The sequence below is a fragment of the Anastrepha ludens genome, chromosome 2 (genome assembly GCF_028408465.1).
Source record: "Anastrepha ludens isolate Willacy chromosome 2, idAnaLude1.1, whole genome shotgun sequence".
Lineage (NCBI taxonomy): Eukaryota > Metazoa > Arthropoda > Insecta > Diptera > Tephritidae > Anastrepha > Anastrepha ludens.
This window is the reverse complement of record NC_071498.1, coordinates 158,333,311-158,351,964: the sequence shown is the minus strand read 5'-3', so window position 1 is coordinate 158,351,964 and position 18,654 is coordinate 158,333,311. Positions and strand designations below refer to the sequence as shown.

The following is an 18,654-nucleotide window of genomic DNA, read 5'->3' as shown; positions in this document are numbered from 1 at the left end:
TCACATTCGAAAAATTTGCAGATATGATTAATTTATTAACATATATTCCTCCAATATATCATGACTACTTTTAAAAACTGAATCATAATGAAAAAAGTTAAAATATATTAATAGAATAATGTTTAAAAAGCCCCTATTTTTGTTTTTTTATGTTATTATTTAAAAAAAAAAAATATTTTTTATTTGATTTGTTTCCTTTTTGTTTTATTTTTTTAGTTTTGTTTTTTTTTTAATTTTGTTTTATGTTTTTTTAGTTTTTTTAATTTAAAAAAATTTTTTTCTTTAGTTTTTTAAATTTTTTTATGTTATTTTTTATTTTTTTGTTTTTATTGATAATTTATTAAATACAAATTTTATTTTTATTGTTTGCTTCCATTGAGAAATTTTATAAATGTAAGATTTTAACTTTTTTGGAAAAAGCCCCTATTTTTGTTTTTTTATGTTATTGTTTAAAAACAAATTTAATTTTTTATTTTATTTCTTTCCTTTTTATTTTATTTTTTAAATTTTTTTTTATAATATTTTTTAATTTAATTTTTTTTTTTTTTTTTTTTATTTTTTTTTTTAGTTTTTTTTTTAATTTTTTTAAATTTTATTTTTAATTTTTTTTCTGTTTTTAATTTATTTTTTTTTAATTTATTTTTTAATATTTTATTTTATTTTTTTATTTTTATTGTTAATTTATTAAATAAACATTTTATTTTTATTGTTTGTGAATGTAAGATTTTTACTTTTTTTAATTTATGGTTTGCCCACTGTGACACACACGCCCATGTACAATTGCTTACAAATACTCGCATCTGCACTTCACTTACGATCACGATATGCGCAGCCGTTGCATTAACCACTCAAATGTCGAAATGTGTTTTAGTGCAATCACCCTTTCTCAGTCCACTGCCTATCCCTTTTCACAATTCTCATTTTGTGCTAATAGTACTGAACTTTTATTTGTTGTTTCATGACTTCTATTGACTTGTGCTTTACTTTGTCTTAATTTACTTGACTGTACGTAGAGTCACATATATGCATGCATACATGTGTGTGTTGGTGTGTCTGTATATGCACGATGTTTTGCTTTGCTCACCAATCCATCAGCTATTTGTTCATTTGTAACTTTGCATTAGGCCAGCCTTCAGCCTTTCTGCACGTTGATCTTATCTTATCAGCACCCTGTATAATGCGAGTGCATTCAGTTGCTACGCTTTTCACAGTTTGCTGCTTAATGTTGTTATTTAGTTTCTTATTTGTGTCGTTGTTGTTTTTGTGATTTCTTGCTGCATGCTCGGCTCGTGCCATCAGTCTGTGGCAAAGGCGCATTGCTGCTGCTGTGGCTGCCCATTTTTGCTGCATTTTGCTGCTGTCATTTCTGCTGTCTTTGACAGTCTGGTATCTTGGGCACTGTTGTTGATGTCGTTGTTTTTGCATTGTTTGCACGCTTGTCTTTGGTGCTGTTCATGCCTCGAATCAGTAGCTGCCACCAACTATTTTCTCATGTATTTACATCTGTGTGTGTGCACTTTCTTGCCACATGAACATGCATTTACATACCTTCATCGTATTCCCCCTTTTGTTGCATACTTGAAAGTCGTGAATCTGGCTCACTTCGGCATTTGTCTGCTGCCACGCCCCTGTCCGCCCACAAGCTACCGACTACTGACGCACACGAAGCGCATCGTTAAGTGTTCACTTAAATTGCTAAGCAGACAAATCTACAGATGCTTGTGGCTTGCCAGGTATTCCTATTGCTTCTTGCGTGATTTTTCGCCACACACATGCACATGCACACATGCACGCATGCACTTATGAATTTACCAGTGCCTTGCACAATATGCTCATCCACTTTCAGCTCTGTTTATTGTTCTGCATTTGTGTCCATCAAGTGCATGTGCAAGCTGTAATTATTACCACGTAATTTTCTATTCGAACAGAACACACAATCACAGTATGAATTCTCTATATTTATGCATGTATGCGAGGGTGGTTCAATAAGTCCATGAAAGCTTAAATAAAGAAACTTTGTATTTTGCAGTGTTGCCTTCTCTTGGATGCCCTTCAAATAATGAGACTTCTCGGAGCTCTCAAAACGGTCGCTTACTGCATCGATTACCTCTTCATGCGACCTACAGCCTACGGCAAGTGATAGGTTGGGCTAAGTTTTTGTGATAGTCGGTTTGGAATAGCGAACTTACTTCGATTCACTTAATAGGTCCATTGTGGTACCACTGTGTAATGCGAGAGCCTCAGTGTTTATTCATCATAGAACCATTTAGACGCTCTTATGAGGAGTAGGATAGTTTTTATCCCCACCCCGGATAGTTCCATCAGAGAGTCAAAATAGTGTTTTCCTAACAACTTTGCTGTTTTCCTAGCTAAGGCTGGACAATTACAGAGGAAACGTTCTACTATTTCTTCCTCTTCCCCGTCTCTACAACCTCTGCAGTATTTATGCGAAAATATTCCTAGCCAAGAGTGCCTGCCTAACAGCCAATGACCGGTGACACAAGCCACGACTTTCGAGCTGGTCTCTCTTGAGAGGTTGAGTAATTCTCCTGATCTGCTCTTATCTATTTGTGGCCAAATAAGTCTGGTTGTAACACACGTATTTTCTTCTCTCCATAACCTATTGGCCTCCTGGAGAATATAAGTTTTTATCCTTAACTTTCAAGTCGCCATAGGAATTAAAATATTGCCTCTGTTTTCAAGCAGTGGAAGATTAGTACCCTTTCTGGTTAGCTCAGCGATTTAGCAATTTCCGTCAATGTCTTTCTGTTCCGAAACCCTTATAAGACTGACCTTGAAGACGGTGCTAATATCCTTTAGAGCTGCCAGGCATTCCTGAGCAACCTTTAATCTTAGTATAACTGCCTCCATTGATTTTATGGTCGCCTCGCTATTCGAGAAGATATTTGTCGCAGTTTTGTTTCAAGGCGTGTGTGTTAAGGTACACCGTTACTTCCTTTATGGTACCTAAGACTTCTGCTTGGTAGACGCTATAATAGTCCGGAAGTCGGGCAGATAATTCTAGTCCTAATTCTTTTGAAAAAACTTCATAGCCAATAAAGCCGCGTAAAAATATATTTCACCTCTTCTATATGGTCTTTAAGTTTGCTACACTCTTCTTGACGGTATGTTAGCCTTTGAAGGGCCTGTCGAAGGTGGATTTAGGGGGAAAAGAGTAGTCGATTTCTTGATTATAACTACTCATAGTATGTAATATAGGATTGTGGTCGAACCGCCGGGTTTTCCTTAGAGCCATACTATTAAGTCTAAGCGCTGAAGCAGCGCCACGTGTTTTCCTACCCGATTTAGAACAGGCAAGTTGACTAGCACCTCGAGCGCTTTATTTGGGGTAGTCCTGAACGCGCCGGTGATACATAAAAATGCAGTTCTTTGGACGTTGCGCGGCAGTTTCATATAACTTGCCATCCAAGTATTCCATATAGCAAAATAGTCCGAACAACCAATGTTGGCCTTATGAACCCTATTCTCAATATTAGGTTTCACGTAAGTTTCCTGTCTAATATGAGTCCTAAGTACTTCACAATTTCTTTCAAAGGAATCTTCACACCCTTGAAAATTAGCGTTAAGGCTGTAGGCAGTCTATGTTTCATTGTAAAGAGAGCTGGAGTGACAGTTCTTGGCCTACCCTTTCATGGCTTCGTTTCACCAGGAGGAGTTAACTGAGGGGACAATGTTTTAATCTAAAGTGAATTGGTATAAATCCTTGTTCGCCTTTTCAAATGAGGTGAGTTCAATTGGGCGGCTAGGACGTTTGTTGTTCTTGTTGAGGCAATTCACTAGGCCCTGTCAGTGCGGTGTAGTTACCGATCGGCATCATCTAACGGTAGGCCCAGGAAACGTGCTGTTTCTACGAGTTGGGTCTAAAAGGAGAGAGAGCGGTTAGGTGTGCGGGTTTGGGTGGGCATGTGAATAGGTGGTTAGTATCGTGCGGCGTACCTTCACATTCCGGACATATATTGAGTTCGTCGGGGTCGATTATGGTAGGAGTTTAGCCTGCTACAATATCCAAACCGTAATTGAGCCAAATTTACGCGAATCTCACGAGGCAGCTGAAGCTCCTGGATAAGAAAGAGTTCAACCTGCGGCAATATTCAGACCGTAATTGAGATAAAATTTATGTGGATCTCACGAGACAGCTCTTCGTCAGCAATAGGTGGTGGTTGAACTGCGATAACGACATTCAGGGGTCGGGAGTTTGGGAAGGTGGTGAGAGTTTCACTATTCATGTCGTCTAATGTATGTCTATGTACTGTTCGATTTAGTAGTTGCAGTCGTGTTAGGTCCTGGATCTCGTCGGTGTAGTCGAAGAGATGCCCCTGACACGTTTAGCATGTAAGCTCAGGTGCTAGCAAATGTCTGCGGGGGTAACATCCTTTGGTAACACCAAAGCAAGAACTGCTTGCTGAGCATTTCACTGTACTCCTTGAGCGGGAGCCTGGAAGCCTCTTTGTAAAGGCGCTGCAAGGGAGACGTCAGGAGGCATCTCGAGGCTGTTTTGATAGTTGTATTTTGAATGGAGATTTTTTCTCTGCGAATTATTAGCGGTCCGCGAATCGACGGCCGGTCACCACTCACTTCAAATGTCGCCAGCAACATATCTTTGTCTTTGCCGTAAATGTTGCCGGCTAGCGATTTGAGGACTTTGTTGCGGTTTTGGACCTTAGCGCTAATTGCGGTTGTATGCGCCGGGATGAAGAGCAAACTGCCGAAAATGTTGGGGTTGTTGACGGTCGGTCTTGGTGTGTCATCGACTTTCACTTTTAACTGTAGTTTGACCTCATTCGTCCAAGGTGTTAAGCGGGTTGTCGTAGATTTAGCTAAGACGTTTGCAGTCATTTTTGCTGACAAGGCCGCATTAAAATGTGTGGACGAACGGCGAATGGTGGCACCAATCGAAACTGAAAAGTTTTTAAAATATTTTTAGAATTTTCTAGTAGTCCACGGGATAGCTTTTTCGCGCAAAAAATAGTATTTAATAGGCACCTGAAATTAATTTTTATTCATTTCATGCACCCAAGCTCCTGAAAAGATCAGTCACAAAATTTGCGTGTGCTTTTCTGAAAGAGATCTCCTGAGAAGTGAAATATTGGATTTGTAATTGTTTCTAAGAACTTTTTGAACCACTCTCGTTCATGCATACACACATACTTATATAGGTATATGCATTTATATATATTTTAGCATTTCTCACTTGTACTCACTTGCCACACATGTTCACTTTCTTTCATTGCACTTAGCGTTGGCTGCTTCCTCGGTGCAGCAATAATCTCAAGTGCGTGCCGGAGTGTCTTTTAAGTGATTTTCATTTGAATGGTTGCAAAAGTGCAACAGCTCTAGTCGATGCATACGGGACGAATGGAGTGTACAAAAACATGTGTGCTTGTTTATTGCTGCAAATTAGCAAATTGAGAAAACAAAATGCTTTAAATTAATCATGCATTTGCTTTTATCCGCTCTTATGTTCGCACATATGTCTGCACATAGCCACATAAATATTATATTTATGTAAGCTTTTGCTATGTCACATATTAAACGTAGTTCTTATATAGGCACATACAGGGTGGCAGCAACTTTTCAAAAGACTATATTTACTTGGTGCTGTTTTGTTTGAAAAGGTTAGGATATGGATGGATAGGGATGTAGAAATTTCAAAAAAAAAAAATTATTATTTAAGAGCAGACAACTTGAACATTGCTTATGGATCCGTTCAGGACTTTGTAGTTTATGATTTGCTGCAAAGTTGGTCCAAGACATGATATCCATAGCTGAATCTGGCTGAACATTCAATAAACGCGTGATGTAGGTTTATGAGTACGACACGCAATCCAGACATCAGGCGAGTGAGTGGAGAGCACCGAATGAACCAAGACAAAAAAAAACAACCACGTCGTTTTCAGTCAAAAAGAAAGCGATGCCCACGGTTTTTATGGATTACCGGTAGATACCTATGAAATGAGACTTTTTTCAATTTCAAACGTTTATTAACAAAAAATGGTTACAAATTTAATCTTCAAAATAATAGCCGTCGCTAGCGATACTTTTTTCCCATCTCTCAGGCAGTTTGTGGATGCAGCGCCAAAAAAATTGCCCGTCTTTGGCCGCAAACCAATTATCGAGCCATTTTTTGGCTTCTTCGTGAGAAGAAGCGTGAAAGTGCGTGGCACATCGATGCAAACAAATGATAAGCGGAAGGCGCCAAGTCTGGTGAGTAAGCCGCATGCACCAGCGGTTCCCAATCGTACGTCTCCACCAATTTCCGGGTCGCTCTTGTTCGATGTGGCGGTGCATTGTCATCAAGAAAAATTACTTTGTCACACCAATCGGTGTATAGCGCTGTTCAAAACGGCCAATTGTCGTTGGTAGCGTGCACCGTCAACTGTTTCACCTGGTTTTAATAGGACTATGAATAAGTTCGTGCGGTTTTACAACAGATGGCGTAACTTGATTATTATTCCATCGATCCACATTTCCAAACATTCATTGGAGAGCTACTGTCGTAAGGCACAAACGTCAGTATAAGTTTTTTATTTGAAGCGTAAACAACAATATTTTTACCACACTTGAAAATGTCGAATTTCGTGCCAAATAATGTGTTTTTGCGGGGAATTCTTCTTCATTATTTTAATATGAAGAAAAAAGCAGCCGAAAGTCATCGTATCTTGGTGGAAGTTTATGGTGAGCATGCTCTATCTGAGCGAATGTGCCAGAAGTGGTTTGCACGCTTTAAAAGTGGTGATTTTGGCTTGGAAGACGAAGAACGCGAGGGTGCGCCGCCAAAGTTCATGGATACCGAATTGGAGGAATTGCTCGATCAAGATCCGGCTCAAACGCAAGAAGAGGTTGCAAAAACTTTGGGAGTTGATCAATCAACCATTTCCAAAAGTTTAAAAGCCATGGGAATGATCCGAAAGGTAGGCCATTGGGTGCCGTATGAATTGAAGCCAAGAGACGTTGAACGCCGTTTTATGGCATGCGAACAACTGCTTCAACGGCGCAAAAGAAAGGGTTTTTTGCATCGAATTGTGACTGGCGATGAAAAGTGGGTCCATTACGACAATCCAAAACGTCGGGCAACGTATGGATACCCTGGCCATGCTTCAACATCGACGTCGGCGCAGAATATTCATGGCCTGAAGGTTATGCTGTGTATCTGGTGGGACCAGCTGGGTGTTGTGTATTATGAGCTACTGAAACCGAATGAAACGATTACGGGGGATGTCTACCGACGACAATTGATGCGTTTGAGCCGAGCACTGCGAGAAAAACGGCCGCAATACGCCGATAGACACGACAAAGTTATTTTGCAACATGACAATGCTCGGCCACATGTTGCACAAGTGGTCAAAACATACTTAGAAACGCTCAAATGGGATGTCCTACCCCACCCGCCGTATAGTCCAGACCTTGTGCCATCCGATTACTATCTCTTCCGATCGATGCAACATGGCCTGGCTGACCAGCACTTCCGTAATTACGATGAAGTCAAAAAATGGATCGATTCGTGGATTGCGGCAAAACCGACCGAATTTTTCACAAAGGGAATCCGTGAATTGCCAGAAAGATGGGAAAAAGTAGTAGTAAGCGATGGACAATATTTTGAATATTAAATTTGTAACCATTTTACGTCAATAAAGTTTCAAATTTCGAAAAAAACCGCACGAACTTATTCATAGTCCTATTAATAGCTCGTACCAAATCATACCACGCTGATCCCAGAAAACACACAGCATTGCCTTGCGGCCGAAGCGATTTGGTTTGGGCGTTGTTTTTGGCTTGTGGCCGGGTGGACCATTCGATCGTTTACACTTGGGATTGGAGAAATACACCCATTTTTCATCACCCGTAACGATTCGATGCAAAAAAGACGACTTCCTTTTAAAGCGGGAGAGCAGCATTTCACAAGTGGTTTTTCGGTTCTCTTGCTGCCTTTCAGTCAGTTCATGTGGCACCCACCTTCGGACCTTTGAAATCATGCCCATGTCTTTCAAACGTTTGGAAATGGTTTTTTGGGTCACTCCCAACTGCTCTGCCATCATTTCTTGCGTTTGACCATCATCTTCATCCAATTCGGCGTCCACAAACTTTTCCTCGTTCTCCACGCTAAAATCACCACTTCGGAATTTTTCAAACCACCTCTACTTAGAGCATGTCCACCATAAGCTTCTATAAGCATTTGATAAGCTTGAGAAGCGTTTTTCTTCAATTGATAACAGAAAATCAACGATGTCTGCAAATCGTAGTTTGAAGACACGAAATTCGACATTTTTAAGAGCGACAAAAATGCATTGTTGTATGAAATGTAACAATCAATGAACTGAATATTGTTGACAGATGACAGATGGCAGACAGACAGACGAAAGAAACAAGACATTTGGGAAGGTTTAAAAATACTCCTAGCGACATCTATGGACTAATAGCTGAAATTCTCATTTCATAGGTAGAACGGTACTGTGCACCGCGAATTTTTGCCAGTAGGTTAGACAGTTAATGAGGACTATTATTTGGGCATTATGAGATGTTTACCTGAAGCAATTCGTCAAAAAAGAAAGGGATTTGTTGGAATACAACTCCTGGATTTTGAACCATGATAACGCATCGTCGCACAGGTGGTAAATATAAAAATGCTTGAAAAACAATTTACTTTTTCGAATTTTTTTTTAGTTTTTCTAAATGAAGGTCTTTACTGCAACTTATGGTTTTGAACTGGTCGACACAAGAATTTCTTTCTTGCGTACTTGACACATTTGGTTTTTGTTTAGGGTTAGCCTTGGCCTTTCACCTGGGTTGGACGACTGGCTTTGCATTTGCTGACCATTAGTACTGCTTGGTGTGTGCTGTGTGAATCAGGGCCCGTACTACACTCTTCCGAAAGTGTTTGAATTACTGAATTCATACTCAAAATAGCACAGAAAGACACAAAGTTTTCGCGATATTTCGTACTGAAAGTGCAACAGTTAGAGTTATTTTTTAAAATGTCGGTCTTTAAACGAACTCACTTATGCCATTGCTGATCCATTGTGATACCACAGTTAACAAAAACAAAAAAAAAAATCGAATTATCCCACTTTCAAACACATTTTGATATACGAGTATACCAAATTTGTATTTGGCTCTGAGATATCGTCTGTTTAATTTACAGCTTAGGTTCGTATAAAAAGTCCACACAGTGATCCGCACAAAAAAGTACTACTCTTTCAAGGAATTCGTACTCTCAAAAAAAAAAAAACCACACTATTTTATGGCCTCAAATGGAGCCCAGAATTTGGTTTTTTGGACTTTTAAGCTCGAAAACGTGACTTGCAGAGCTCATATTCAGATTCAGGCAAACAAGAACAATCGGCAAGTTATAGTCTGATTGCTGGTTCTGCAATTCAATCAAATGTAGTCAGCCTACTTTATCCATTGATTCAGAGTACTAGGGATGGGTAACTCAGTAACTCCAAATTACTTTAAAGAGTCAACACAGTGAGCTGTGACAAGTGTGCTATCTCAAAATTGGTGGGCATATCGAAATTTATGGAAAATCAAAAGCGGTTTGGAAAATATTTAGCTTACCTCTGCCAAAATTTAGAAGACTCATTATAAATGGTGTCTCGACGTTATTTGAAATACATCTGATATTATTTTATTCAAAAAAATGTGTTTTTAATATTTTTAAGGTTTAATGAATCTATTTTTCAAATAATTTAAAGACACGTCCGTGCCTGTTGCAGCTCACCGGTTGCAGCTCACCGGTTGCTCAGGCCGGTGACAGTTTGAATTCTCTTTGGCTTACTGGGTGCTCAGATTGGTGGCAGATTTCTATTGCGGGAGCTCGTCGGTTGCCCAGACCAGTGGTTGTTTGTTGCTTCTTCGTGCTCCACTTCTACTTCAGCATGTGAAAAATAGAATATTTCAATGCAAATAATATACAATAAATAGTAATGCAATAATCGCCAAACAGCTTGATTTGTTTGGTCACATCTTTTGAAAAACAAAAAAAAAACAAAAAAAATTTAAAAAGTCCTGATTTTATTTCTTTCCACTAAGTTACTGAGTTGCAAGCTTTTCTAGAGGTAAGTCAGAGCGTGCGGCACGTCTCTAAGAGCCAGTCCAGTCGTTCAGCACAGTGTTTAGTTACCCATCTCTACAGACAACCTTCCATTTTTTTAAATATGCGGAATATCACAAATGTAGGAGTCGCAATTTAAAAATATCAGAAGAGAGCGATCAACGGCTGCCGCGACCATTCAAAACTTTTCAAATGCTGGTGCTTGACTTCTTGTGGCGGCCATTTGAGTATCCAAATTTCCCTAAGAACTCTATATTAACTAAAGTCGATTAATTTTCTTGTTTACGAATTGTCGAATTCGAAAAATCTTCTAATCAAAGCAGACATTAATCAGACTTTCGTGAAAATGTCACAACTAAGTCGGACGGATTTCAATCCATTTCAGCCTTAACAGTTTTTCTTACAATACTTTCAAAGCGTAGGCGGTGTGTATCTGGCATCTCTTTCTCTCTCTCAGGTGTGTCTGGAGAGAAAGGACTCTCTCTCACACACACATAGGTATATGGCTCTCTCGTCCATAAAGGCGTATCGAAGAGGCCTTATACTGCCAGCAGCTCGAAAGTCATACGACGTCATGTATGATAGTTTAATGTTGGTCGTAGTTCAATTGGGCCACCCTGTGGCTGTGCTAGAAAACATCTATTCAAAATGCAAATATTGCAAATTTATTTACTATTAAAAGCATTTGATTGCTATTTTGCATACTCAGTTTAATTTTAATTGAATATTCGATTCAACTGGTGCCTTAAGGATTTCTACCTATTACATGCAGTTTAAAGTATTTCAATAATCGAATTATTTTTGCAATTTGTAATATTCAAATTGAATTGAAAACAAAACACAATGATATGCATACATGTAGACAGATATGCATATGTGTATGTGTATATGTATGTGTTTGCAAATATGGTAAAACAGAGAAAATTAGTGTTGGACGTTGACTTCTGTATGCAATAATAAAATCTGCTACTAGGTATTTTTCTGTAGCCCCCGCTTGGAGTGAGTTTATAAGAGGTGGGATGCTTCTTTCTTTAGTATCTAAAAACCTAATTCTGTTAGTGTGATTTCACATCAAGGCGCCGTATTGTGGTAAATGAACATTTCTTGTATTTGTAGTGAACCGAAAAAAAATTCAAAGTGAAATACTTTCGATTCTTTTTAAGATTAAATAAAAACCAAAAAATTTTCAATTAATTTAGTAATTAAAAAAAAAGCCAAACATTTCTTTTGGCATAAAATTTGTGCTTTTAATTTTTTTTTTTTTTGGAAATTTTTTTTGTAAATTTTTTTTTGTAAAATTTTTTATTTCTTAATTTTTTTGTAATTTTTTGTTTTTTGTTATTTTTGAAGAACAGCCCCCGTCAGATTGTTTTCTTTTGTTTTAATAGCTGAGACTGAGACATTTTTTTAAGTTTTTAGTTACGAATAAAGTTAAGAAAACAAAATTTGTTGTTGGGACAAAATTTAACTTTTTTCCAAAAAATTTGTTTTAAATTTTTTTGGTATAATTTTCTTGGTAAAATGCTTTTTCGTTTTGTTATTTTTGAAAAACAGCCCCCCGTCAAATTGTTTTTTTTTTAATAATTTCTGAGACTACGTCAGTAATCCTTGGAAAGTTTCGTAGAGGAATTCCCATAACTTTCCAACTTTTGAAAGGACAAAAAATGTTTTTGAAAGGACAAAAAAAAGTTTTATTGAGATAAACGCGCTTTTACTTGCATCCTAAATTTTAGCAAGTGTTTTATTTTGTTTTTTTTGAAAATTCAGGTTGTAAAGGAGGTGGGCGTGGTTATTGACCGATTTCTCCCATTTTAAATACCAACTTTACTTTGGGAAAAGAGTAATATGTATACCCTGATTCATTGAACAGTGTACTCTCTCTTAAGCAGACACCTATAGGGTCCGATTATGCGAGGTCTGTGTTTAGGGGAAAATAATTTTAAAAAATTAAAAATAATTAAAAAATAAAATTAAAATTGTAATACGATATGGGAGGGTTGGGTGGAAAATGTACCGTAAAATCTTTCTTGAAGTTAAGATTGGGGATCGTGAAGTCTGATTTGTTTTTGAGCAGTGAGTGTCCCTGTAGGAGGATCTCTCCGTGACTGGACGATCTTTTTGTCGAAGCTTCCTTGTCTCTGAGTCGCACCGCGTTGCATGTAGCGATTGGTAATTCTAATGGTGATAGATGTGTTAGTACGTTAGTGAAATACCCGCATTTATCCAAAGTATGCACGACATTTTTTGTTTATATACAAGGTCCAGCACTCGTGTGTGACCAATTAAAAAAGTCATAAACTTAGTTTGGAACATAAATTTTATTCAATTCAAAGTAAAAAATGTGTGAAAATAATACAAAATGAAGAATCAATTTACTTTTGCTAGATATGATCACTTTTCGCCTTGACTTGACTATGTCCTTCAGACGGTCTAGAAACGAATCGCAAGCTGCTCGAACGTGACTTGCAGGTATTTTGGTCTACTCGCGGACAAGGGCTTTTTTCAGCGCCTCGAGACTGATGAATCTTTTAGATCGGACTTTGCTCTACGAAATGGCACAAAGAGAATAATCCATCGCATTCGCGTCTGGTGAATTTCAAAGCCATTCTGTGGATGTCATGAAGTTCGAAACGTTGTTTCTTAGCCATTCTGGTTCACTTGAGCTTTGTGAGACGGTGCTGAGTTCGGTTGAAACGTCCATGGTCTGCCACCGAAATGTTTGTCTGCCTACGGCTTCAAAGCCACCTCCAGAATACTTTCCGGAAAATATTTCGCATTTACCTTGACGCCAGGCTCGATGAAAATGATTGGTTACAACGGCCCAAACCATTACTTGTGGCAGATGCTGCCTCCTGGTGGCCATTGGATGACTCAAATTCTCATATGAACGGTCGTGATCGTTTTGGGCGTTTACGAATTGCTTAATTTGAACAATTTTCTCGTCAAAAGACACAATGTTTGGAAATTGACGGCTTTCGGCTAAGCGAAGCAACTCCTTCGTTCTCTCAAGTCTGACTTGTTGCTGCTTTGGTGTGAGATCATTCACCTTTTGGATCTTGTAAGGCTTCACTGTGAGATTATTTTTCAATATGCGGCGGATGCTACGGTCAGATATTTTCAGTTCTTTCGCCATTTGATTGGCACTTGGTCGGGGATTTCGCTTAAGTCGCTACTTCCCTTTTGGAAGAAGACGTTTCGCGATGCTACCAGTATCAGTGTAACGAGTAATGGTGCGATAAATAAAAACTTTATTTACGTTAAGATGCTCGAGGTCACAAATAATCGCTGATTGTGACTTTCCAGAAAATATAATGCAATCACACTATTGCGTTTGAAATCCATTACTGATTTTCTTTTTTCGCGTTTACTCTCTGCAAAAAGCTTCCGCGTGCTTGTAAACAATACTCTGGATTGTCATTTAGCCAACTAACAGATATCTGATGCCCGTGCGTCAGCTATGCGAGCGGTCCGAAATTGGTTACACTTCGAGTGCCTACAGGGTCCGGCAAATGCGCGAGCCTGTTGAGGAAAAAAATTATAAAAAATCGATGCAATATTTTAGCAACTTCAAACTTGCACTTTATTGTGTTAAAATTTAATAAGCTTTAAAACTGCATACCAACATTTTTTCTAGAAATTCTAATTAAATACCCTGAAATCGGTATGAAAAGTTTTGTAGAATTTTTCTAATTTTTGTATCAGGTCTGAAGCTTGAAATTGTATGGTTTTTTTTTAGACATTGAGCTATAATTGTACACAAAAATAATGAAGTTTCAAAAGAATACAAGAAAAATTATCAAAACTGATCTAAAACTGATGCGATATCATTTAGCGCGGGCCGAAATGAACAAAGTTAATGTTAAATTCATGAAGTTATTGCTACCAGATGTTTGCCATAGCCAAACAAACCTAAAGGGCACTTCTACTTATAATACACACCCATACACGCACATATATATGTATGTAGTGCACATATTTTTCATAAATGCTTTGCACCCTTTTGCTTTCCAATTTAAAACTTGCGCTCTTTGCGCATGAATGCAGTTATGAATTAGACAAAGCGACTTAAGCTTCCTGTGGCCCACTTGGCAAGCGGTGACAAGCGTTTCGCTCAATGCTTTTCAAAAGCAATACTTTGCTTTGGGGCAATAAAGTTGCCATAATGAGCTCAATAACTCATTGCAAAACGAGCTGCACACATACCATACATACATACATACATACGTGCGTATGCCAACAACAGCAAACATATTCGTATTGATAATATCCTCTCGAATGCAGAGCAAATACTTCTCTATTGCTATATTTCATTTCCCCGCTCCTTTCCCGCTTGCTTTCGCTAAATTCCCTTTCATGCACTCACTACACTGCGCTCTAAACCTAGTTTCCTCTCTTTGAATTATTGGATTGCAGTTTTACTATGATTTATATACGCACACATACTTACATACCCGTATAAAACTTCTTGTGTTGTGTGTACCTTTAACATATTTTTATGTAATACTCTTTTCGCTGTGTTATATTGAATTTTATATTTACTTATATATTTTTTTATTATTTTCTTCCATTTACAGTGAACTCCACAGATAAAGCTCAAAAATGGTGATAAGCAATCCAGATGCTGTGGCCGCCACCACTAACAATGCTGGTGGCGATGCGGTTAGCATGGCGCATCCATCGGGTATTCCACGGGATAGAATAGATAATATAATGAGCGGGATAGCGAATACGGGTGATGTGAAAATGAATAACCATCGAAAGAAGTTGCGTCAAAGGTGAGTTCGATTGGGGCAAAGCGACTTTAATCATCGAATGTACAGTAGAAACTCGATACTTGCACAGTTGATACATGCAACGAAATTTTAACTCGATACTTGCAACAGTTTTTGCTTTGTCTTTCTCTTTTGCGCTTTTTACGTAGAATTTTTTAGAATAAAGCTCAGCAAAATACCGTCGATGTCGTTCTAGTAATGGCATTTTTTTAATTAAACCAGCTGAATGCATTTAGGGGAATTGAAATTTGAAAAGGTCGAGCCGGGGAGCACAAAGAGATTTTGTGGCTCGTAAGCTTTGGAAAGAGAGCGGATAGTCATGGAGGGAAGAAGAAAAGTATCAGAGAAAGAAATAGGAAAGAATAGAGACAAAATAGATATAGTTAGTCCTGTGAGAATTTTCCAGATTCTTTGGAAAATCTGTAGATATCCTCCAGTTTTAGAGAACGAATTTTACTCATTCTCACCACATCGGAACCCAAAACTCGTAGCCGTGCTCTAGCAAAAGCAGTAAACTCACAGAGAAAGTGCTCAGTGCTATCCGCCTCCTTCAAGCATGACAGGCACACTGGGTCCTCAATGATTCCAATCGTGGTCATATGCTGACCCCATGGGCTGTGTCCTGTAATGGTACCGACCATCAATCGAAAGTCTTTCCTTTTAAGTTTTAGTAGAAAGTTTAACAGTTTTCTGTTCGGACTTGTCACAAAACACCTTGCAGTTCTGCAGCGTTCCAGACCGGACCATCCCTCTTTATGTAAATTGCCTACATAATCTCTGATCCAATTCATGACTCCTGCGGAACTGATTCCGATTATTGGCTCTGGCCCTTGTGGGGGCACCGCTGATCCACGGTTGGCTAATTTGACGGCAATTTCGTTTCCTTGAACACTAGCCTCTTTTGTCTTGCGACAGAATTAAGGTTCTTCTTACATTCTTGAACAATCTTTGAGGTTTGCTTCGCGTTCTCCAGGGCTTTCAATGCAGCCTGACTGTCACTGAAATCTCCAATCTTATTCTTGCTCCATCTCCTCTCGATTATACATTCGGCTACTTTCAGGATGGCAAAAACTTCTGTTTGGAAAACAGTTGCCGTTTCCTCCATAGCATAGTGATACTTATTACTATCGTTTAAGTACCATCCGGCTCCAGACCCTATTTCATTCTTGGACCCATCAGTAAAGAAAATATCCGTCATACCTCCCTGCATGTATTGTGGATTGCACACGCAATGACATCAATCTGACATCAAATTTTCTTCCAAATGAAACTGTGGGTATCAGGTCGTCTTTAGGTGCCAAAATGGATTCTACTCAGATAGCAACTTAAAGATTTCTCTGTGTCCCGAAGTTCCGTCTTTGTGCCAGAAACCATATTTATGGAGTCTATGCATTGCTTTTATTGCTTCCTGTTGTATCTTAAGATCCAAGGGGACCAAATCAATCATAGAATTTAGGGCATCACCAGAGGAATTTAAGGGAAGTATCGCCATATTCATTTGGTAACAAAATGACAGTTTTGCGTTAACTTTTGATGTGGTCTCATAATGGCAAAAAGAGAAAGTTACGCTGCTTACAATAAAAAACCCCGAACTTCTGAATAACGTAAATGCGGGAATTTCCATTAATGCATCAGCTAAAAACTTCCACGTGCGTAGAGCAACAATAACGCGTAAAGAAAAAAATAAAATGAAGAAGTTTGTTACGCGATCTGTATCCGGTGCAGGTAAAAGCAAAACTCTTAAGACTTCTGATGGTTTTCGTTATTCAATTGGTTTGCGGATTAAAGTGCCAAAAACTGGCCATTTACAAGTCATATGTCAAAAGGGAAAGCCAAGCTATTATACAAGGTGAAGTCCAAAATTAACAAGACTGAGCTAAAATAGAAACGACAGGAACTTCGTTCTGATAACTTCGAGTTTATTTATTCAAAATGGTCCCATCTGGCCTCGATACACTGTTTTGCGAGATCTAAAAGCTTTTCGAAAGAGTGTTTCAGGTCATGGACCGGAATCCGTAATCTCCTTCAGGAAGTTGCTTCAAGCTCCTTTTGGATGGCCTCTACGGACGTGAACCATTTTCCTTTCATGACCAAATGCAATTTTCCGAATAGGTACAAGTCACAGGTAGCCGTATCAGGCGAATACGGTGAGTGATTGGTGATTAAAACGTGATTTCTAGTCAAAAAATCAGTCACAAGAGTGGATCGATGGGATGGTGTATTATCATGTAATAACCGCCGGCTTCCTTCTTTGCGGTATTCAGGGCGTGCGATGCAACAACCGCTTCAAAACGCCAAGATAGAAAATTGCATTGACTGTTTGGCCCATTGGCACGAACTCACTGAGGACAATTCTCTTGGAATCGTAAAAACAAATGAGCATCGAATTGATTTTTCACTTCTCCAAACACGATTCTTTGGATGGTGGCTCGTCTGGTCTTTCGAATGTTGAATTCTAAGCAATTTTTAGTCCTCAGTTAAGTTGTGCGGAATGAAACGTGCACAGACCTTTCGTAAGCCCAAATGATCAGTTGAAATGCGATAAATCGATGTTTTGGAGATATTCAACTCCGATTCCATGAATTTCATAAATTTACGAACAATTTCGATGTAGTTTTCGGTGATTGCTGATTTTGGGCGGCCCGTATGTTCATTGTCACAACCATCTCTGAGACGTGTAAACCACTGATGAACTCCGACACGAGATCGTCAATTATCTCCATCAACTTTTTTCATCAATTCAAATGTTTCGGTAAACGTTTTACCGATTTTAAAACAAAATTTGATATTAGCTCTTTGTTCGAAACTCATTTTTGTGCCGATGACTCCAACAGACAGTTTAGACGCAATAACGTTGCTTCGACTGAAACGAATGTCACCAATCTTTCACTGGAAGCCAGCTAGGGATGTAACTTTTAATTCACTAACTCATCAAAAACATTTTCCTGACGCCAGTCTTGTTTATTTTGGACTTCACTTTATACAAGACAAACCAAAATCGGAAATTTCTTTAATTTCGAATAAAACTTAGCTCTTTAAAGTGTATTTAATTAATAAAATAAAAACAAATTAAATTGGATTGCTCTCAGTATTTGTATGAAAAAAAAAACCTCAGTACTTGCGACTACCTCGAGTCCGGTTTTCATTAAGTGCAATAATCGAGTTTTTACTGTATATTTATTTTTCATCTATTTGTTTTTTAGTGTATTTCTATGCTGAAAAAATAAATGATTTGCTGCTAAAATAGCTACTCATAATTCCATGTATGTTTTTTTCTTTCTCCCCAGATTCGATATTATTAAAAAGTTAGGTCAGGGCACATACGGTAAAGTGCAATTAGGTATAAATAAGGAAACCGGCCAGGAGGTGGCTATAAAAACCATAAAAAAGTGCAAAATAGAAGCTGAGGCGGACTTGGTGCGCATACGGCGTGAGGTGCAAATTATGAGCTCGGTGCAGCATCCCAATATTATACACATTTATGAAGGTAAGAAGGAAGAAATTTAACATATTATGCAGTTTTTTTTTAAATTTAATATAGTGTTATAAACTTATTAAAATCCTCAACACCCTAGCATCAAGAAACTTTGTTACCTTGATGTGGGTTCTGGACATGAGGAATGCGGACACTTTAGCGAAAAACACTCCCTTCATAGGCCCTGAACCTTTCTGTAGGGTAAATAACAGCTTCAAAAGTGCCCTTCTACGTGAGCAGGAACAACGAGGCATACTGGAGAGCCCAATCCAGCATACGGCAATCGAAAACACTCATAGATCCGGAACGGATAAAGGCAAAAGCAATCCTTAACC

At 38.4% G+C, this 18,654-nt stretch overlaps 1 protein-coding gene across 14 annotated transcripts in view; it reads left to right on the top strand.

Moving 5' to 3' along the window:
- LOC128855676 (mucin-2) overlaps positions 1–18,654 on the top strand; it is a 261,729-nt gene that overhangs the window by 159,541 nt on the left and 83,534 nt on the right. For all 14 annotated transcript variants that reach the window (XM_054090774.1, XM_054090773.1, XM_054090785.1 and 11 more), the window contains 2 exons: positions 14,647–14,847; positions 18,132–18,331. In XM_054090774.1, coding sequence (XP_053946749.1) covers positions 14,672–14,847; positions 18,132–18,331 — 376 coding nt within the window. In that variant the 5' untranslated portion in view covers positions 14,647–14,671. The remainder of the gene's footprint in view (positions 1–14,646; positions 14,848–18,131; positions 18,332–18,654) is intronic.